This window comes from Peromyscus californicus, unplaced genomic scaffold (assembly GCF_007827085.1).
Source record: "Peromyscus californicus insignis strain IS unplaced genomic scaffold, ASM782708v3 Scaffold_10__1_contigs__length_136768540, whole genome shotgun sequence".
NCBI lineage: Eukaryota > Metazoa > Chordata > Mammalia > Rodentia > Cricetidae > Peromyscus > Peromyscus californicus.
This window is the reverse complement of record NW_026294391.1, coordinates 1,595,894-1,617,091: the sequence shown is the minus strand read 5'-3', so window position 1 is coordinate 1,617,091 and position 21,198 is coordinate 1,595,894. Positions and strand designations below refer to the sequence as shown.

Below are 21,198 nucleotides of genomic sequence, written 5' to 3'. Positions count from 1 at the left end.
TTTCTATTTCTGGCATTCCCTTGGTTTGTGTCTTCTTCATTGTTCTATTTCAATTTTCAGGTCTTGAACTGTTTCCTTCACCTGTTTGTTTTTTCTTGGTTTTCTTTAAGGGATTTATTGATTTCTTCCCATTTTTTGTTTGTCTTTTCCTCAATTTCTTTAAGGGAATTTTTCATTTCCTCTTTAAAGGCCTCTATCATCTTCATAAAGTTATTTTTAAGGTTGCTTTCTTCTGTTTCTTCTACGTTGTGATGTTCAGGTCTTGTAGAACCACTTGGTTCTGGTGGTGCCATATTGCTCTTTAGGCTGTTGTATGTATTTTTGCACTGGTGTCTACCCATCTCTTCCTCCAATAGATGCAAAAGGTGTCTGTGTCTGAGGGAGCTGTTCTTGGTTGCACTCTGTGCTGGCTGTGTCTGTGTCTCAGCTCAAAGAAAAATCCGTCTTCAGTAAACAATAAAGTATATATTGTTTCTTGAGACAGTCTCATTATGTAGCTCTGGATGTCCTGGAACTCCCTATATAGACCAGGCTGGCCTTGAATTCCCAGCAATCCACCTGCTTCTGCTTCCTGAGTGCCACCACACTCAGATCTGTGTCCCAATTGTTCTGACACCATCTATTTGTTAAGAATTAAAGACAATAAAGTGGATACTCTTCCCATGGCATGACAAGAACTGCTAAAGACACATATATTAGACCCTGGGTGTCCCAGGTAGATATTATCTGCTTATGTTGCCTTGCTTCTTTCTTTCTATTTTTTGTATTTCCTGTTTCTGTATTACAATTTGTGCACCTGTTATTAGGGTAGATTCTGGGTTTTTTTGGAGGTCTTTAGTCAGCAGCCTTCCCTTAAGGGCCTAACGAGTACCAGTCAGAAAAAGAAAATGCTGTTACAGCAACACATCTTTTAGTTACTTTTTATGTGTTCCTGTGACAAAATACCTAACAAAAGCAACTTAAGGAAGGGTTGAATTGGGCTCACAATTGGAAGATAGAATCTACCATGGCAGGGAAAGCACAATGTCTAAAGAATGAGGCAGCAGGTCATATTGTGTCTGCAGTCAGAAAACAGAAAGTGAGATGAATGCTCAGCTCAATTTCTCCTTTTTAATTCATTCTCGAACCCTAACCAATGAGGATAGTGCCACTCACATTCAGTCAGCCTTCCTTGCTCAGTTAAATATTTCTAGAAATAGTCTCAAAGACACCACAAAGAAGTTTTCATGATGATTCTAAAACCTGTCAGTTGACATTGGTAATTAATCATCACAACACCAAAACAAAGCAAATATAAAACATACAATAAAAGTCAAACTGCTATATCACCAGTAGCTGTAGAAAAGAAAGTGGCAGGGCTGTAGAGATGTATCAGTAGTTAATAGTACATAATGCTCTTCCAGAAGACCAAGGTTTGTTTCCCAGCATGAGTTGGGTTGCTCACAGCTGCTGCCTATAACTCCAGCTCTAGGAGATTCAAAGCCACCTGGCTTCCACAGACACTGCACTCTTATCCACATGGCATGTATAGACACCCACATATATAGAATTGAAAATTAAAATGTAATCTTTTTGTTTGTTTGTTTGTTTGTTTGAGAAAGGGTTTCTCTGTGTAGTTTTGGCACCTGTCCTGGATCTCACTCTGTAGACCAGGCTGGCCTCGAACTCATAGAGATCCACCTGGCTCTGCCTCTGAAGTGCTGGGATCAAAGATGTGCGCCACCACTGCCCGGCCTAAAATGTAATCTTTATGAAGAAAAGAACGTGGCAAAATGTGGAATAAACTATGGAGTTAAAAATTAATAAAGGTAGAGCTGGGCAGTGGTGGCATATACCTTTAATCCCAGCACTAAAGAGTCAGAGGCAGGCATATCTCTATGAGTTCCAGACAAACCTAGTCTACATAGGAAGTTCTAGACCAGCCAGGTTTCACATAGTGGGACCTTGTCTCAAAAAAAATTAATAAAGGTGGTGCACACCTATAATCTCCAAGCACACAGGATGGGGAGGCAGGAAGGAGGATTGGAGGTTCAAGGCAAACCCAAACTAAAAAATGAATAAAGGTAATAAATGAAATAAAGGAGGAACAGGAAAAAGGGGGGGAAAGCAGCAACAAGGTTTAAAAGGGGAAAAATGAAGCTGAGGAAAAGAATAAGCAGTTTTAAAATACAGATATAAAAGATATAAATAAAATCAGCTAAAAGTAAGAATAGGAATAAAACTATAAACAATATTTTGAAAGGCTTAAAACTATGGTAAAAAGATAAATCGATTGGGTTTTTTTAAATATATAATTGATACAGCTTCCTTTCCCAGTCTTTAAATATTAGAATGCACCAGCTCTGGGGAAGGGAGGGAACTGGATCTATCTTAATACCTCTCTTTTCCCACATTACAAATTGGTGCTATATGCTGCTGCTCCTATAGGGCTGGACCTATCCAAGATACATTGTACATATCAGGAATGCATTTGCTCTAGAAGCTTCCCCTCTTTAGCTACTAGAAGCCAGTGCTGGCCATAGTGAGCAGCCCAGGAGCCAAACAGGTTGTCTGTCTGTCTGTCTGTCTGTCTGTCTGTCTGTCTCTCTGTCTCTCTCTCTCTCTCTCTCTCTCTCTCTCTCTCTCTCTCTCTCTCTCTCTCTCTCTGTCTCTCTCTCTCTCTCTCTCTCTCCTCTCCTCTCCTCTCCTCTCCTCTCCTCTCCTCTCCTCTCCTCTTTCTCCTCTCCTCTCTCTCCCCTCTCTCCCCTCTCTCCCCTCTCCCCCCTCTCCCCCCCTCTCTCCCCCCTCTCTCCCCCCTCTCTCCCCTCTCTCCCCTCTCTCCCCTCTCTCTCCTCTCTCCCCTCTCTCTCCTCTCTCCCCCCTCTCCCCCCTCTCTCCCCTCTCTCCCCTCTCTCCCCTCTCTCCCCTCTCTCCCCTCTCCTCTCTCCCCTCTCTCCCCTCTCTCCTCTCTCTCCCCTCTCTCCCCTCTCTCCGTGTGTGTGTGTGTGTGTGTGTGTGTGTGTGTGTGTGTGTGTGTGTTGAGATATAGCAAGATTCACACCAAATCCTCATATTGATTTAAGGCTTACATGGCCAGTTAATACATATGCTTAGGAGTATTCTGCAAGTGCATCAAAGAATAGGGAGGCAAACAATGCACCAAGTTCTGCACCAGACAGAAAGAATCAAGGAAACTCAGCACTCTGCCTGCCGGACCCCACCCAGGAATTAATAACCCCAAAGAAGGCTGCAGAAATAAGTTGCTACCCCTAGATTAGACCTACCTAATGGCCAAGTATCAGCCCCAAAGGCCAAGCACTCTGTGCTCTTAGTCTCCACAGTAGTCTGCAGATAATTGGGTTTATGACTCATTACAGTGGTCAGGGTCAGTAACCACCATGCCCTCCACTCCCTACCTAAATGCCACAGCTTATCCAAGGAGCTGTATGTCTTATGCTCCCTACCACTCCCAAAAACATGCATTCAGTGTTTATTTCTCCACTCACCAGAGCCTTGGAGGCCAGAGGTAATATTGGGGATTCACCACATAGAGTGAACTATCCATTTGCCTGACACCTTGTTCTTGGGTCCTTCTGGAAGGCAGGTTGATAGCATGTAACCCAAAGCCTCTACTGTAGTCACACAGCTAGCATAGACTGCACATAGCAGAACAGTCCAAAGCCTTGTTACTTCTTGTACTAGAGACAAAAGGCCAAACTCTCCTTTGGGCAAGGTTAATCCTTTGCTATACATTATGCAAAAGAAATGAAAACATAAATAAAAACTTCTACATAAATTTTCATAGCATTATTTTATAATAGCAATAAATAAATGTTTGGCTCCAAAACCTGGCTGGGCTTTTCTCTTTTAGCCCCAAAGTGTACAGACCTCCAATTACAAATACCACAGAATAACCTTTTCTAAAACTAGATGGTTTTATGGCCGAGTTTGCTAAGAAACATTCTTTACTATCATCCATGTATTTGTCTTTTTGTATAATTTATTTCTCTACATTCTATAAATTTGTGCTGAGAGACATCTGTTGCTAAAATATGCCTTTTACTGTTTGGTTTTTAAGTATCTGTATAGTTTTTTAGTCAAGCGATAATAAAAAAATACTCAGATAAAAATGCATCATGCCGGGCAGTGGTGGCGCGCGCCTTTAATCCCAGCACTCGGGAGGCAGAGGCAGGCAGATCTTCGTGAGTTCGAGGCCAGCCTGGTCTCCAAAGCGAGTTCCAGAAACGGCGCAAAACTACACAGAGAAACCCTGTCTCAAAAAAAACAAAAAAAAAATGCATCTTGAGCTTACCATCATCCTCATTTTCATGAGGTTTGTCAAATATGTGGAAATTTTAAGGATACATATTTCCATGTAATATAACCAAATTTTCCAAAAGAACTATCCAGAGCTAAGGAGGGATGTTTTTGTAAGAATGTGAGCTTTTAGCCAGGCGGTGGTGGCGCACGCCTTTAATCCCAGCACTCAGGAGGCAGAGCCAGGCGGATCTCTGTGAGTTCGAGGCCAGCCTGGTCTCCAAAGCGAGTTCCAGGAAAGGCGCAAAGCTACACTGAGAAACCCTGTCTCGAAAAACCAAAAAAAAAAAAAAAAAAAAAAAAAAGAATGTGAGCTTTTTTCAGTGAAAGAATCTAGTATGTGGCTAAGTTACCACTTAATTGGAAAGGGACATGTCTAAATCAGGTACTTTTTAGAAGTTTAATTAATAGTAAATGTGAGGCTGGGTTAGATGATATTAGAATTATGTCCCATTCCCAAAATTCTTTTATCCCATTGAATTTAAGTGTAAACCTCCTGCCAGCAGTTGGTGGTACACACCTTAATCCCAGCACTTGGGAGGCAGAGGCAGACAATCTTCATGAGTTTAAGTCCAGCCTGGTCTACATAGTGAGTTCCAGGACAGCCAGGGCTGTTAACACAAGAAAACCTGTCTCCAAAAATAGCTTTAATGGTTGACAGTATTATGTTAGGAGAAGAGGATTGAATATTCAAGAGAAATGAAATAATTATACAACAAATAATAAAAGACATTCTTCAGCAACTATCAATATGGTGTTAAAAACAGATTGTCTCTCAGATCAAAGTTATAGAACATAGAAATATAGACTGCACCAAATAAAAAATGCATAGATGATAATTAGGAATATCTCTTAGCAAACTGTCATAAAACCATCTAGTTTTAGAAAAGATCATTCTGGGAGCTGAAGAAATGGCTCAGCAGTTAAAAGCATTTGTAGTTCTTGTAGAGGACCCAGGTTCAATTCCCATCATCCACCATAGGGCTGCTCACAACTCCGTAACTCCAGTTCCAGGTGATCTGACACCTCTTCTGACTTCCATGAGAACTGCATACACATAGTAAACATACATACACATTCACATAAAACAAATATTTTTTAAAGTCATGTGATATTATAACTGAAGGTTTGTACATTTTGGTAGTAAAAAGGAAAAGCCAACTATTAGAAAATAATGCTGCTGTTATTTTGTTCTCATTTCTGTTGGGTATCTTGAATTTCTAAGAAGACTGTCATGTATTGTGTTCTTTCTCTTAATTTATATCCAAGCTTATTCTCTGTTTAATTATCAAGACTTCAACGCATGTATAGTAAGCATAGTGGCCTCCAAATTCAGACTTCCAAAAGAATTAGCACTTGCTTTAACTATGAAAAATCCTACTATTTTCTTCTTTTAAAAAATATTTACTCTTGCCAGGCTGTGGTGGCACATGCCTTTAATCCCAGCACTCAGGAGGCAGAGGCAGGCAGATCTCTGTGAGTTCAAGACGAGCCTGGTCTACAAAGTGAGTTTCAGAACAGCCAGGACTGTTACACAAAGAAACCCTGTTTGAAAAACCAAATGTGTGTGTGTGTGTGTGCGTGTGTGTGTGTGTGTGTGTGTGTGTGTGTGTGTGTGTGTGTGTGTAAAACAAATAAATAAATAATACTTACTCTTAACTTTTCATTCAGAAAATTAAAGAGATCTAATTTAATTCAGAAAGTTTTTGACAGTATATATGGTCTCATCCTATTTTCTTAAAAATAAAATCTCTCATGTTAGCATATATGTGTACCAATGTATTTTAAAATCTCTTAAAAGGAAAACTAACATTTTAACCATAACAAATGGTAATTTAGCTTAAGCACAAGAATGCATCTGTCATGGGCTAGATTCTTCCTGCTCTGTTTTCCTATGAATAGTCAGTGTATGATCCATAGTAATGTGTTGAATCTAACAGTGGATGGCAGAATAGTAAAAACTTAATTTTAAAATGTCTGTTTTGGTGTGTGTGTGTGTGTGTGTGTGTGTGTGTGTGTGTGTGTGTGTGTGTGAGAGAGAGAGAGAGAGAGAGAGAGAGAGAGAGAGAGATCTACTTTGGTTGAAATGTGGCTAATGTGACTGAGGAGTTAAATTTTTCATTGTATGTCATTTTTTTTAAATAACGTGTATTTATTGAGGGAGCGCACATGTGGAGATTAGGGAATAACTTAAAAGAGACAGCTTGGTGGCAAGGCCTCCTTATCTGCTGAGCCATTGGTCCTCATAGTATGTAATTTTAATTAACTTTTTTTGTAGTTTAAGAGATGAAACCCAGGGCCTCGCACGTGTAGCACAGGGTTCTTACATGGCTCAACATCTTGGCCCCATTTAAATTCATTTAAATTTAAATAGCCTTTCATGACTAGTTGTCTAGTCTAATGCATAGCTCAGCTGTATCAGAACAATTTCAGGACATTAGGTTGTTCAGATACTGGAGTTTCTGTGACCTTTTAGAGCCATTGATGTCCTAGCAATAATATTAACTGTGTCTTTTCATTTATTCTGAGCAACTGCTTTCTCAGTAGTTTATGATGTTGCCTGAATTGATGACATACTTGTGCATAGAGATAGTTGACATAGGAATTTTTCGGCTATTAGTAGGATGTAAAAAGTACTACAATAAAAGCATATGTAGGTAATGTGGAGGATGCAGAGAAGAAACCATATAACTTTACATAAATCAGAGACTTCTCAAAAAAAAGGCAACTCAATGCTTGCTGCTTGAATTGAAACGTAAAAATGGAAATTTCATATTTTTTGCCTTTGTTTTTGCTGTTTTCTATATGAGCAAGTTTCCTGGGTAACTTGTAAAAAAAAATTTTTACTTGTAAAATATTTTTCTCTTTTTCTTTTTGTTTCACTTTTTTTTCTTTACTTATAAAATATCTGTCATGGTCAAGCCTTCCCCCTGTCTTTCCTTTGCTTTCTATAAGCTCACAATTGGGGCCCAGAGACAGAGCATTCCCTATCCTCTTCCCATGTACTGCCTTAACACATTTTTTTTTCTCCTTCAGTGCTCTGTGAAAAGCTGTATCATTGCCTTCCATGTCACCTGTGCCTTTGAGCATGGCCTAGAAATGAAGACCATCCTAGATGAGGGTGATGAAGTAAAGTTCAAGTCATTTTGCATCAAGCATAGCCAAAACAAGCCGAAAGTTGGGGAGGCTGAGTACCACCACCACAGAGCTGCTGAGCAGAGCCAGGCAAAAAGTGAGAAAACCAGCCTGCGGGCACAGAAGCTTCGTGAACTAGAGGAAGAATTCTATACCTTGGTCCAGGTAGAAGATGTTGCCAAAGAGCTGAGGCTATCTGCGTTAACTGTCGACTTTATCTATAACTACTGGAAACTGAAGCGCAAAAGCAACTTCAACAAGCCATTAATTCCTCCAAAAGAGGAAGAGGAAAATGGCTTGGTACAGCCAAAAGAAGAAAGCATTCATACTCGCATGAGAATGTTTATGCACCTGCGGCAGGACCTAGAGAGGGTAAGGTGACCAGCTCTGACTATTGTCTACATAGAGATAAAAGATACCACTTCCAGTTTTAAAATGATCACCCCATTATATGGCGTGAGCTTCTGTGTCTTTCCTTATCCTCTAAGTTCACTGTGTTTCCAGACATTGGGTTCTTTTTAAATTTTGACTGGTGATTGGAAAGGCCTCATGTATTTGCTCTATGAACTTTGACTTTGAATTTATTATTCTCAGTTGTTTACTTTTTAATTCACTTATTTTACTGACATATTCCTGAGACTGAAGTCTTTTTTCAGAAAAGCACTATCTCAGAGTTTTTCAGACTCAGCACTTGTTGACATCTTGAGCTGCATTAGTTATTTATTGTGGAGTGCTACCCTTTATTGTAAGTGGCAGGATAGGATGTTTAGCAGTGTCAGTGACCTCTGCCCACTAGATGCCAGTCCCCTTACACACTTGGTTCTGACAAACAAATTGTTTCCCAAATTTACTAGGTTCCTACTAGGGGCTAAAATCATCTCTGGTTGACAGCCACTTCACCGGGTAATTTAACTCATGATATATTCATCAGGTAGATTAAGTGCTTTAAGAATTCAAAGAAAAGTTAGATGCTGTGTTTACCCTAGGAAATTTCATAATTGTCGAATTCTAGAAATGAACCAGGCCTGGTGGTACAGATGCCAAGTGCTATCATTCATACTCAGGGATAGAAAGGGAAGACTAAAGTATGATGCCATTATCTTCTCAGTTGGACTGTGTACATAAATATTGATCCTGTTAGATTGTAGACTAGAGAATAGGTTTCAGAGAGAACCTTAGAGCACTTGCTCTTAAAGCAGATTGACATGGGAACCATGTCCCCATGATTGTCATGCTGTAGTAATTCCTTTGATTTGGGTCATGGTCTGTGGCCCTTCACTCCTCACTCCCACAGCCACCAGAATGAACTGAACAATTTCAACTATAAATTTGCTTAATATAACAAACATCTTTATTTGCTGGGGATTGGGCTTGTAGGTCCGAAATCTATGCTACATGATAAGCAGGCGAGAAAAGCTGAAACTGTCACACACCAAAGTACAAGAACAGCTCTTCGGTTTGCAAGTCCAGCTTATCAACCAAGAAGTTACAGAAGGTAACAACCTGTGTGTTAAAACTATCCTAGCAAATATAGAGACTCTGATTATAATTATTTTTACAATTTAGTTTTATATCTATTATGCCACTTAAAAATTGTTTCATTTGTTTCAATCTAATCCTGATAATTATGTGGCCTATTTTACTGTTGACTTACAAGGTGGGAAATTAATTCCTGGGTAAAAACCCCCCTCCTGGAAAATTAAAAATTAAAGGAAGGAAAAGAAATTTGAGGATAGGATTAGAGGAGTTGCAAGTCTAAGGCAGATAATCTAGTAATTACAGCCATGAAAGTGTTTTGTAATTATCAAATTCACTTAAAGTCAAGAAGCTAGCACCAAATCCTTGTTTCCAGAGACCATTTAATTCCAGGGTTACTCATCTTAAAGGTCGTCTGTTAAAACAGATCCTCAGACAGAAGTTAAAAGAGGTCTATTTCTAAAGTTTTCATTTATTCACTAATATTTATTCAGAACCTACTAGGGCAGTGGTTCTCAATCTGTGGGTCATGACCCCTTGGGTTGAATGACCTTTACGCAGGGGTCACCTAAGACCATTGGAAAATGCAGATACTTACATTGCAATTCTTAACAGTAGCAAAATTACAGTTGTGAAGTAACAACAAAATAATTTTATGGTTGGGGAACCATTAAACCTGAAGAACTGTATTAAAGGGTTGCAGATTAGGAAGGTTGAAAACCACTGTACTAGGAACTAAGAACTAAACTAGAAGATAGAGCAATCAACAGAGAAATCCATGCTTTACCCACTTGATGAGAGAGATAGGTAATGATAATTACAGTACCTAAAGTGGAAGCTTGGCTAGAATTATGACAGTCATATACAGTGACACTTCCCTATGTTTCTTTTAATACAGAAATAGGTGGGAGAACCTGATCATCACTAAGGGTAACTTGGGCAAAATATATAGAATCAACACCTGCTAAAAGCCAACCATAAAATAAGATAAACACATAGAAACAAGATGTCAGGTAGGCATCAAAAGCTTCTAGGGTATTTGTGACTACATCACAGCAGGAAGTAGCAGGGATACTCAGGCACAAGGTTACCTTGTAACATGACTGTCAAAGCAATAAGAAGCAAAAGACAACAGGGAGGACCCCCTGTGTGCTGACAAGATTAGACTCAGCCAAGTGGCTTCTGATTATAAGAATATGGCTTACAGCATCAACAGATGGCAAAATCCCTAGCAGAGATGGAGGCTGTAGTTGTTCAAAATAAACCCTTGGGGAATGCACGCTACCCTTTAGGGTACTTACAAGCCATCCTCTTCTATATCTCATTTTTATGAAACTACGTATTGTAAGACTATAATGGGCAAAGTCCAGTTGTAGGGTGATATATCCAGGTAATTAATACTTCCCTGAATAATCCTATATTGTTGTGATTCTTTCTTTCTGTCCCTTACCACTATCAAACCTCCCCCAGGGCCAGCAAGATGGCTCAGAAGGTAACAGCATTTGCTTCAAAAGCCTGGTGACCTGAGTTTGATCCTTAGAACCCATGTAAAGATGGAGAGAACTGACTCCATAACATCATCTACCTCCACATGCATGCTATTGCATATGTGCCCATAGCATGGGTCCAGTAATATTTTTTAATGATTCCACATCCCATAATGATAATTTGTAATCAGGATATTACAGACTAAGGGCATACAATATTCAGGAACCACCCACCACTTCTAATGCCGAGTTAAAATACCTATGTACCTTTCCCCTACCAAATCCTGTAATGTGTTTCTGCAGTTTTCTGTTTGACTTGTTTGGGAATGCCTGGAGAGGATGGGGGATAAAATCTGGAATGTCTTGTATTTGAGGTACATCTTCAATCCTGCTTATTATCTGTATGCCCAATCATAAACACACAAAGAACTCATTCCAAAACACTGTGAGTGACATTCTTTATAGCAATGAAAGGCAAGGAGAAGTCTAGGGGAAGAGCTCTGTTAGTGAGTCCAATTCCCAGCACTCAGATAAAAAGCCTGTGTGGTGCACACCCTTGTGATGTGAATCCAGTACTAGTTATGTGAAAACAGGAAGATCCCAGGAATTTGCTAGTCTAACCAACTGATAAACTCTAGGTTCAGTGAAAAGCCCTGTCTCAAAAAATAGAGTAGAGGGTGATTGAAGAAAACATCTAGCATCGACCTCTGGTCTCTATATGCATGCACACATGTGCATTTGCCCCCACACATACACAAAGAAAGAAAGGCATGGAGATAGAGACATAAGACAGAGCACACTAGTTGTTGCTATTGTTTTATAGTTAGGAAAGCAAAGGTGTAAAGGTTGAGAGCCATGGATAGTGCTTTCTGTGGGACTCTGGGTTCATCCTGTACTGTAGTTCACTCCTTCTGCTCACCGTAGTATACATGCTCATCAAAGACAGGTGCTCATTAGACATTTGGAACAATAAATTCATGAACTCACTTTGTGATGCACATATGCTAATAATTAAATCAGTTGTTAAACAAATCTTTCTTTCTGATTTCAGGACTTTCTTTGACAAATGCACTAGAGAACTCATTGTTTTACCCACCACCACGAATTACCTTAAAGTTGAAAATGCCTAAATCAACCTCAGAAGACTGCAGAGACAGCTCCACAGAAACCGAGAACCAACCTTCCTCTCCTGGCAGCAGCTCCCCTGGTCACAATAAAAGGAGCCCACAGATGCTTGAGGAGCCACTGGACACGAATGTGAAAATATATCCAAGACATCCACTAGAAATCAAGAGTAACTGTTTGCTGGCTAGCCACAGCCATTCTCGAAGTGAAGCCAAGAGTTCCAGTCCTGCTCAGAGAACTCCATCTGCAGAGTTCTATCATGGGCAATCATTAGGGAAGCCTCTGGCCCTTCAGGCTGCCCTCCATGGACAGGCTTCTATTGGTAATGGGAAGAGTCAGCCTAACTCCAGGCTTGCCAGTTCCAATGGCCTGGAGGGCAACTGGTCTGGGAACATCACCCAGAAAGATAATTCAGATGAGATGTTCTGTGACCAGGAGTCCATGCTCAGTTCCCACTTGCCCAGTCAGGGTAACATTAGAAAATCTGGCATAGAACACTTCAGCAGGTCTTTTAAGGAAGCCACCAATACATGGGTGAGGCCCACTGAGGACCTCCAGTATTGTGTTAAGCCAACTAAGAATGTGAGCTCTAAGGAGCAGTTGTGGGGTAGACAGCTGCTCAGGCGGTCTACAGGAAGAGCTCCATATCAGGAAACCGATGGGTATTGCCCTGATTTAGAGCCCAGCGATTCAGAAGCGGAAGGGGAAGGGAATAAAGAAACAGCAAGGGTAAAGAGAGAAAGTTCTGACAGAGAAAATCCTTCTCATGAGTCTGCTCGGGAGTGCCATGGGAAAAGTAAGACACATCCTCATTCCCATAGCTCAATGCAAAGGTGATCAGAAACACCTAAGGGTAACGCAGCCGTTGCCTTTGCCCCACATACTAGGGGAAATCTAAACACCAAAAGGATTCTAGTGTATTAGGAGGAATTGCAGGGAAAATGATGGTTTGACGTTTTTTGAAAAGGTTTCAGGTCTAGTTTTTATAAGCACATTACAAGAGTTGCAGATTGTCTGGGGTTGCTTTGTTGGAGGCTGCTGGGAATAGTTGGGCCCAGAGTATTTGCTCAGTAAGTACTTCGGGGCTGCTTTTTGGTTACATTAAAACACTGATTAATCTACGTATTAAGAATCCTTGCATTGTTGATGGATTTGCAAAAGAACATGACAGACACTAAAACTACTTATCTTTTGAAACTATAACATGTGACTCCTTAGCGCTCATGTTTATAGAAAAATTCTAATTCCACTGGTATCTATAAAACCTCTTCAAGGGAGAGACCAGGAGAGCAGCATTCTCAGATACTGTCACTTACTATTGTCTTCCTTGCTTCATGCAAGGTTGAGTTTCTTTCACAGTATCGTATCACATAAAGTCAATTCTCCTAAGTGTCCAGTGCCTGTTCCTAGACCTGCTTGCTGGGAACACACTCATAACTCTCTTATCCAGCTAACAAGCTAACTTGTGGATAGTGTTTACAAAAGTACAGAAGTACTACTTCCAAGGAAAATGCTCTGCTTCTCAAGGCATTTGTGAAGACCTCCAGAGCCTTTCCCAAAGTGTGACCTTTTCTGGGATATTTGTGCCAGGTCAGGGTTTTTTTGTGTTGTTTTCAAATAAGTTTGAAGTTTGGCTGACAGTTTTTGTATACCTGCTTTAATGTTTATAAAATTTTTATTGAGGTATAATTAAAATATAGTGTAATGCACAGAGGGTTAAGTATTCTTACCTGCTTTAATTTTGAAACAGATTTTTATTGTCAGACAAATTTGAAAGCATGTGTTTTAACACATGGATATAATTTAGCTTTGTATGAATTTTGAAACCAAGGCAATTTCCCAAGCATAAAAGTTGGAGCCATTTTTCAGAACTTGCTTATACCACATTACCAAATAATCAGCCTTGATTCATTTCTAGAGGAAGAGAATTTTGAAGCAGAGGATGAAACAGGTTTGCTTCCCATTTAAGAAAAAGGGGGAAGTAGCAGTTTGTAAAAATGTGAGGCAGACTGTAATTCTCAGCTCCCTTTTCTTCTTAGCCTTAAAATAATATTCTCTTTCTTCTAGTTTGGGAACATATAGAGAGATTTTTCAAACAAGAGGCCATTTTCAATTTCTTAAGTTTAATGCTGGTGAAAGAAGCCAGCTGCAGTAGGTGCCAGTGAGAGGGCAATAGCCCTCTAGCCAATGCTGTGGAGCAGTTTGCCTCTCTCCCACTTTCGTTCATAGAACCTCGTTAAAGGCTTCTTTGGGGTTTTGTTTTCTCCTTTTTTTTTTTTTTTTGAAAACTTTTATATTTTGCCTCTCCTTTGGCTGCATCTTCAAAATGTTTCTTTTGTGCCTATGAACATGTGTGAACATAATATAACGTGTAGTAGGTGTCCTGTATTTTGTTTTAGTTGAAAAATGAGGAAGAGAATTTCCTCTTAATACCCTCAGCCTCTGCTTATTTGAATACTCATAGGTACATACAAATTTGACACTTTCATGGTAATGAGAGTATAATGGAGGTGAGTGGTAAGTTCCTTACATTAAAGGCCAGTCAATTGCCTGTGTCCTTTCATGCCTTTGAATTCTGAGTATGGGGGATGGGGGGAAGCAAACATGAAAACAGTGCTTTAGCCAAATTCCATATGTAATGCCATTGGGAGAGTATTGCCTGAAATATCATTCAAGTCAGGGAGATAAAATGGTAATATTTTTACAGAATATTCCTGGGTAAACAAATGAGCCTTCAGTTTGTATACATTCCAAATGCCCCAAACTGCATCTGCAACATTTTGTTCTTTGAAGTATTACCTCTTAACCTTTGTTAATGTTTTTCCGTCTTGTCTTATATAATTCAAGTTTTGAAGATAAAATCAATCTTTTTTCAAATGTCACCTTTTTATCAATACTTTTTCATTAAATTATGAAAACTGTTAACTATTGTCAGTGTGGTAATTTTCTGTTTTGGCATACTGATTTTTTAAAATCTATGAATTTACTTATGTTAGAAGAGAGGTTCAGGGATGAAAAATTGAATGTTTAGAAGCACAAACCATCTGGGTATGGTGACACACACCTAGAATCCCAGCATTGAAGGCTGAGGCATGAAGATAATAACTTCTAGGACATCCTGGGATACATATCTAGACCCTGTCAAGAAAAAGCACAAATTCACAATTCAGGTCAATACCAGAAGTCAAAGAGAACCCTTTGTACTTTGCCCAGAAACCATGATTTCATCAGGCTAGTAAGATAAAGACCTTAGGATCATCATTTAAAATGGCCAGGGACATAGATCCTATTTAAAGTGACAGGATACACAAAGCTATTTTTTATAATACTCATTATATAATGCAGTGCTCTGGGAGTCTGTCATGTAATCAGGGTTATATGGTCTCACGGCAGGACTTTGAAAGGGTAAATATTTTCAGGTTGTCAAAGGTCATTGAATAAATCAGTAGTGAAACATAAAAGTGATTGTTTCTGCCTCTACCTACCTCACTTGTTAATAGTTGACTGCTCTGATACTTCATTCTGAAGATTTTAAACTACTAAGTATATCCTGTTACAGCCAACAAAGGGTTTATAAGAATGTGTACATTTCTAGTGGGAGGTGAACTTTTGTATTGAAAAAATGTTTAAATGTAGAGAGCAAGCCAGATAATGCACAGTCTCAGGGGGTTTTTTTCCCCTGCAAGATCAAAATCCTCAATGTTTGCTTGTTTATTTGTTTTTTTTTGTTTTGTTTTTCTGTTTTGCAGTGCTGAGAATGGAAACCAGGACTTTGATTATGCTAGGTAAGCACTCTCCCACTGAGCTGCAAAGCCCGTTACTGGCTTTAAGAACTGAAGAAAAGTACACAACAGCAAAAGTATATTCAGCACCCATTAACTCATGTGGTATTATTTCAAAAACTGTATTATATAACATTTGGTTTCTCAGTTTGACTGTTTTGTAGAAAACAGCAGTTATGTGATAATGGCTTTAAAGGAAGGTTTAGTTAATAAATCCCACCTTGGGGCTGGCCCTCTATGCAGCCAACTTTCTAACACTCAACTTAGCACTGTTAAAGGAGGCTTCTAGGAGTTCAGTTGATTTTACTTCATAAAATAGAAGAGATTATATGATCTAAAGACTTTTGTCTTTGCAATGAAATGGGCAATTCCACAACCCATTGTGTCTAGTCACTGGTGAATTCCTCCACTTTATACTTCCAAATACATTTATCATCTTGTTGAGGTGGATTGGGGTGTGAGCATTTTGCAAGGCCTGACTACCAGGCTCCAAACATCCTTTTCCTCCCTTCACTATTCCTTCAATTCCCTTCTGTTTCAGTTAGGATAAGTAAGTGGCAAGTAGCTTAGAAATAATCTGGAAAGATGAACCTTGAGCAGCACAGGCTGTGACCACAACCAGAGGCTAGAACTGAGAGAACATCTTCAGAACCACCTTTTGCTGAGTTATGGGAAGTATTGCGCTGTAATAGAGCTGCTTTCCTGAAGCACATGTGAAAACCATGGGTTGCTTTAGTCATTTCTCACCTTAAACTCTTAAAAACTTGAAATTTAGAAAATTAAAATTACACAGAAGTAATGCCACCACTAAAAAAAAATACAATAAAATAAATGGCCACAGCTGGACAGTACCTATTCTAGATCATTCAGCTTCATGGGGGCATGGGTGTCAAATGCTTCTTCCTACTTTGATAAGCCTGGCCTGTGCCGTGTGATCCTTGCTTTTTTTTCCACCAAGCTTTTCTTCTTCCTACTTTAGAAAACAGAAACTCTAGTTAAAATTCTTCCCCATTTCTCTGTCTCTGCAAACAGGGTCTACAGGGGTAAAAACAATGAGAGTGTTCACAAGGCTGCTATTGGCTGAGTCAATAACTGTGGCCACTCAGCCTTTTCGGTTATATTTGCTAACTGAATAGTAGTAATGGAGCAATGAGGAACAGGCCTGCCTGCATCTCAGAGAATTTGTCCCAGTGTCTTGCCCTCAAGATCCCCCAAATGGACAGAACTATTTGGGCAAAGAATAGAGTAAATAAAGATTACTTTCAAGATAGTTACTTGGGTTCCTTATAGAACAACCAAGGACAAACCAGGAACCCCACTTGGGACCAGTTAAGCCTCTAAATAATAAAACACTGCTATGTCAGGCCTATACACAACTACAGGAAGATGAGACTTGGCTCCATTTGGCACATATGAAAATAGGCCAAATGGTTAAGACTTGTTCAAGGCCCTACAGGTAAGTATACAGCAGCATCAAGATGGAAGCCAGTACAATCGTGCTTGATTCTTGTATGCAGGGTACCTTCTCCAAGAATTCCTACTTATTTTCTCCCTGAAGAAATCAACCTTTGTTGAGGATTAGTCATAGATTTAATGCCACTTGATCCTTGCCATCTTGGATAGAACTGATGAATCAAAATTAATCATCTTAGGGGCTGGAGAGATGGTTCAGTGGTAAGAGCACTTGTTGCTATTGCAGGGGACCCAGTTTCAGTTCCCAGTACCTATATGGTGGCTCACAACCATCCAGGGCTCCAGTTCCAGGGGCTCCAACACATTCTTCTGGCCTCCATGGTGCCAGGCATGCACATAGTGCAGATACATACATGCAGATAGAACATGCATACACATAAAATAAATCTTTAAAAAATTAGACATCTTATACAAAAGCAAAAAAAAAAAACTTGTATTCAAAGAACAGGATGATTCACACAAATCTTGGCAGGGTAAGCCCCACATCAGATCTAGGACCTGGAGATCTTACTTTCTGCCTAACTAGTCAATCGTCCAACTGGCTATAGAAATTAAACCATGGATCTCCAAATACACCCACACCCTAATCCCCAGAACCTACTATGTTATTTGAATGGTTAAGGGGGCCTTCCAAATGTAATTAAAGTTAAGATACTTGAAATATCTGGAACTCATTTTTTTATGTGGCTCTTAATTGTCTGGGTCTAGGGGCAGCACATCCTCTGGTGGGTTTCCCAGGGCCTGCTTCCCCCAGTCTAGTCCTCTGATGAGTTTCCCAGGGCTTAGGCTGGAGGGGCAACACATCCTCTGGTGGGTTTCCCAGGGCCTGCTGCCCCCAGTCTGACCCTTCTCTAAGATGGCTGCAAACCTGTCATCCTCTCATTTCCCCCTCTAGAAGTAACTCAGGAAGATATTTCCTGCCATAACCTAAAAGATATGATAGATTATATACCATAGTCAGAGGGAGCAAATTTCCTGCAGGTAAGAAATGGCATGTCTTATTGTCAGAAAAAAATGGGTCTGATGATGATATAGATTGCTAGAGGAAATGGCAATTTCCTTGCAGCTGGAACTCCCCAATCAGTTCAAACCAAACATTTCTAACCTAAAGTAAGCACCAATCCTGAGCTTGTAACTATATAGAGTTGGAATTCCCCTAGATCCCCTACCCTAACCATTATAAAAAACCTTGCTTGATTGCTACTCAGGGTCTCTCATGCTCAGCAGCTGCATTGGGTTAACTCGTAAATAAAGACTCTTTGCTTTTGAATAGAATCTTTGAAATAGGGAGATTATCTCGTATTATTAACCAGGCTCATCCAATATCATCACAGGGGTACTTTATACAAAGTAGGAAAGTAGAAGGATGAAAGTTCCTAGCCGGATATGTGACAATGGAAGAGCCATGATCCAATGGCCTCCAGAAAGTACAAAGGGCCAGATAACATATTCTCCTTAGAAGTTTCCAGAAGAAACTCAGCCTTCCCCCACACTGTGATTTTAGACTTTGGAAGAATAAGAATAGGCACTGAATTTGTGACAATTTGTTACATCAGAAGTAGGAAACTAATACATTGAGCATAGAGTATGTGCTCCCCAGCCTTTCAGAGAGGTGCTCCTCATCCCCAACAGAGCTGTCTGGACTGGAATACCCTCAAGTTGGCCCTGTACTTTCACTTTGGTTTTGCAGTACTAGGGAATGGACCTAGGGCCTTGTGCATGATAGGGAAGTGCTCTCTACCATTGGGCTACATATCAGCCCTTTTGCTCTTAACTGAAACACTTCCTTGAAATGGAAAACACATGAATTTTTTTTCTATCAGTAAAATCTATAGAAATATAGTTTTCTCATTTCTGCCTTCCCAACTTTTTCTGGTGTAGCCCTCAGTACTTCTCAAATATCCTTGAGTAATCATCCACAGACGTACTTATGACCAGCGTGGCACTGCTTGTTGGGTTAGCGTAAGTTTGTATATCCATGCTGTCTGAAGCAGTGTCCTTGGAAAGTATAAATAAATCCTTGAGTGTTCATCCAGATGGGAGAGGATAGAAGATAGTACTAGCTCATTGTGAGGAATGATGCTCTAGTTAGCAAAGCCTCCTCCAAAAAAGAGAGTGACCCAAGAGGGAGTTCCTGGAGAGCCCAAATACCTGATCAGAGCTTGGGAATCAAATAACACGACTCTATGATGCCTATAAAAAAACTTAAAATGTAAAGAAAAATAGGTTAAAAACCAAGAGAATAGAGGTTGGATCTATGACACACCAGTGCAATCCCAGCACTCAGGATGCTAAACCAACCATCTTGGAAGCCAGCCTGAGATGTACAGTAAAACCCTAGGTTTTAAAAAAGAATAAAAGGATAGAAAGGATATACCAAAAGACGACTTGAATCACTGTATGAATAGCCTACAAAGATAGATTCATCAAGAGAACATAAACAATCCTAAATGTTTATATACCTTGTCACAGCTATAAACTACAATAAACTGGGTTGGTGAGATGGCTTAGCAGGTAAAAATGCTGCACAAGCCTGATGACCAAATTTTGACTCCTAGAACTAGAGTAAAGGTGAAAAGAGAATTGACTCCACAAAGTTGTCCTTTGACTACACATATGCACTGTGGCATGTTCTCTCTCTCTCTCTCTCTCTCTCTCTCTCTCTCTCTCTCTCTCTCTCTCTCTCTCTCTCTCTTCATCTTTACATACATCTTACATGATAATAATGTTAAACATATTTTAAATACATTAAATGGTAGATGATAGAATTACAAGGAGAAATTGACAATTGCACAATTATAGTCAGTATAAATAATAGAACGAGTACAAAAATCAGTAGAAATGTAGACAATTTTAATAAAACTCGGGTAACTAGATTTTATGGACACTTATAAACTAACAACTCCAAAATACACAACACTTTCAAGTGAACAAGAAATATTTTATCAAGATAGACCAGGGCTGTGAGTGTAGCTCAATAGCAGAGCATTTGCCCAGCATACTCAAGGTCCTGGTTCTATTCTGAGCACATGCATATGCAGCACATTTCAAAACCATACAAAAATTAATATAACTTTTTAAAGACCCAGAATATTACTAAAGCAAAAAAAAGACCATTTTCAAGGTCAGTAAACAATTTTTTTTTTGCTTTATATTAAGACAGGGTCTCGCTGGGCAGTGGTGGTGCACGCCTTTAATCCCAGCACTTGGGAGGCAGAGCCAGGCGAATCTTTGTGAGTTCGAGGCCAGCCTGGTCTACAGAGCGAGATCCAGGAAAGGAGCAAAGCTACACAGAGAAACCCTGTCTCAAAAAAACAAAAACAAAAACAAAAAAATGGTCTCACTATGGAGTATTGGCTGTCCTAGAACTCACTATGTAAACTAGGCTGGCCTCAAACTCACAATCATCCTTCAGCATTCCAAGTGGTGCTATTACAGGCATGTAGCACCATTCCCATATCTTAGTACTTTCAAAAGACACAATCCAAGGAATACCAACAGCCATCAAAGCTAGATGATATAAGGAGTGATTCCTGCCAACACTTTGATATTAGTCCAATGTAAGTAACCTTGGACTTCTGTCATCCAGGACTAAGAGAATACATTTCTATTTTAAGCCAAAACAAATTTTAAAGGATTCAAGTCAAACAGAGCATGTTCTTTGATCACAATGAAATGAAATTATACATCAATTATAAACATTCCTGGAAAATCCAAGTAGAGGAAACTAAAAAACACACTTCTAAATAATACATCAGTAGAGTACTCAAAAGAAAAAAGAAAAGAAATAATGGGGCTGGGGGTGTAGCTTAATGGCAAAACTCATGCTTAGGATTTAGTATGCTGAAGATTCCAGATTCAATCCCCAGAATCATGGTAGATGTAGATGATTGATAGATAGATAGATAGATAGATAGATAGATAGATAGATAGATAGATAGATAGATGATAGTAGATAATTTTTCAAAATGAAAGTATAGAACATGTTTTGAATGGCTATGTAGTTCTATGGAAGAGTATGTTACCTAGCATGAACAGGCCTTAGTTTCAATCTTAACAATAACAACAAAAAACCTTAAATAGAATGAAAAGAAAACCTAACTTGTATGCTACCAAAGCAATATTGGGGAGATTCTAGAGCACTTGGTGCTTATATTAGACAGCAAGGGTCCAGTGGGGGTGCTGGCAGACTATAATGCTATGATGGTAGAGAGTGGAGGACTGACACAAGTTTCAAGGCCAGCCTGGTCTACATAGTTTCAGGTCAGTCAGGGCTACATAGTGGGATCCTATCTCAAAATAAAAACAAGTCAACAAAACAATTGGCTGGGGAGATGGATCAGTCTGTAAAGTGTCTACACACAAGCAAGACAACCTGAGTTCAGATCTCTAGAACCATGTAAAACACCTGGCATGGTAATGCA

At 39.6% G+C, this 21,198-nt stretch overlaps 1 protein-coding gene across 8 annotated transcripts in view; it reads left to right on the top strand.

Annotated features, from left to right (window-relative positions):
- The window catches only part of Jade3 (jade family PHD finger 3), a 157,956-nt gene extending 143,512 nt beyond the window's left edge, over positions 1 to 14,444 (top strand). For all 8 annotated transcript variants that reach the window (XM_052733412.1, XM_052733836.1, XM_052733590.1 and 5 more), the window contains 3 exons: positions 7,333 to 7,803; positions 8,809 to 8,926; positions 11,446 to 14,444. In XM_052733412.1, coding sequence (XP_052589372.1) covers positions 7,333 to 7,803; positions 8,809 to 8,926; positions 11,446 to 12,356 — 1,500 coding nt within the window. In that variant the 3' untranslated portion in view covers positions 12,357 to 14,444. The remainder of the gene's footprint in view (positions 1 to 7,332; positions 7,804 to 8,808; positions 8,927 to 11,445) is intronic.
- The last annotated feature ends 6,754 nt before the right edge of the window (positions 14,445 to 21,198 follow it).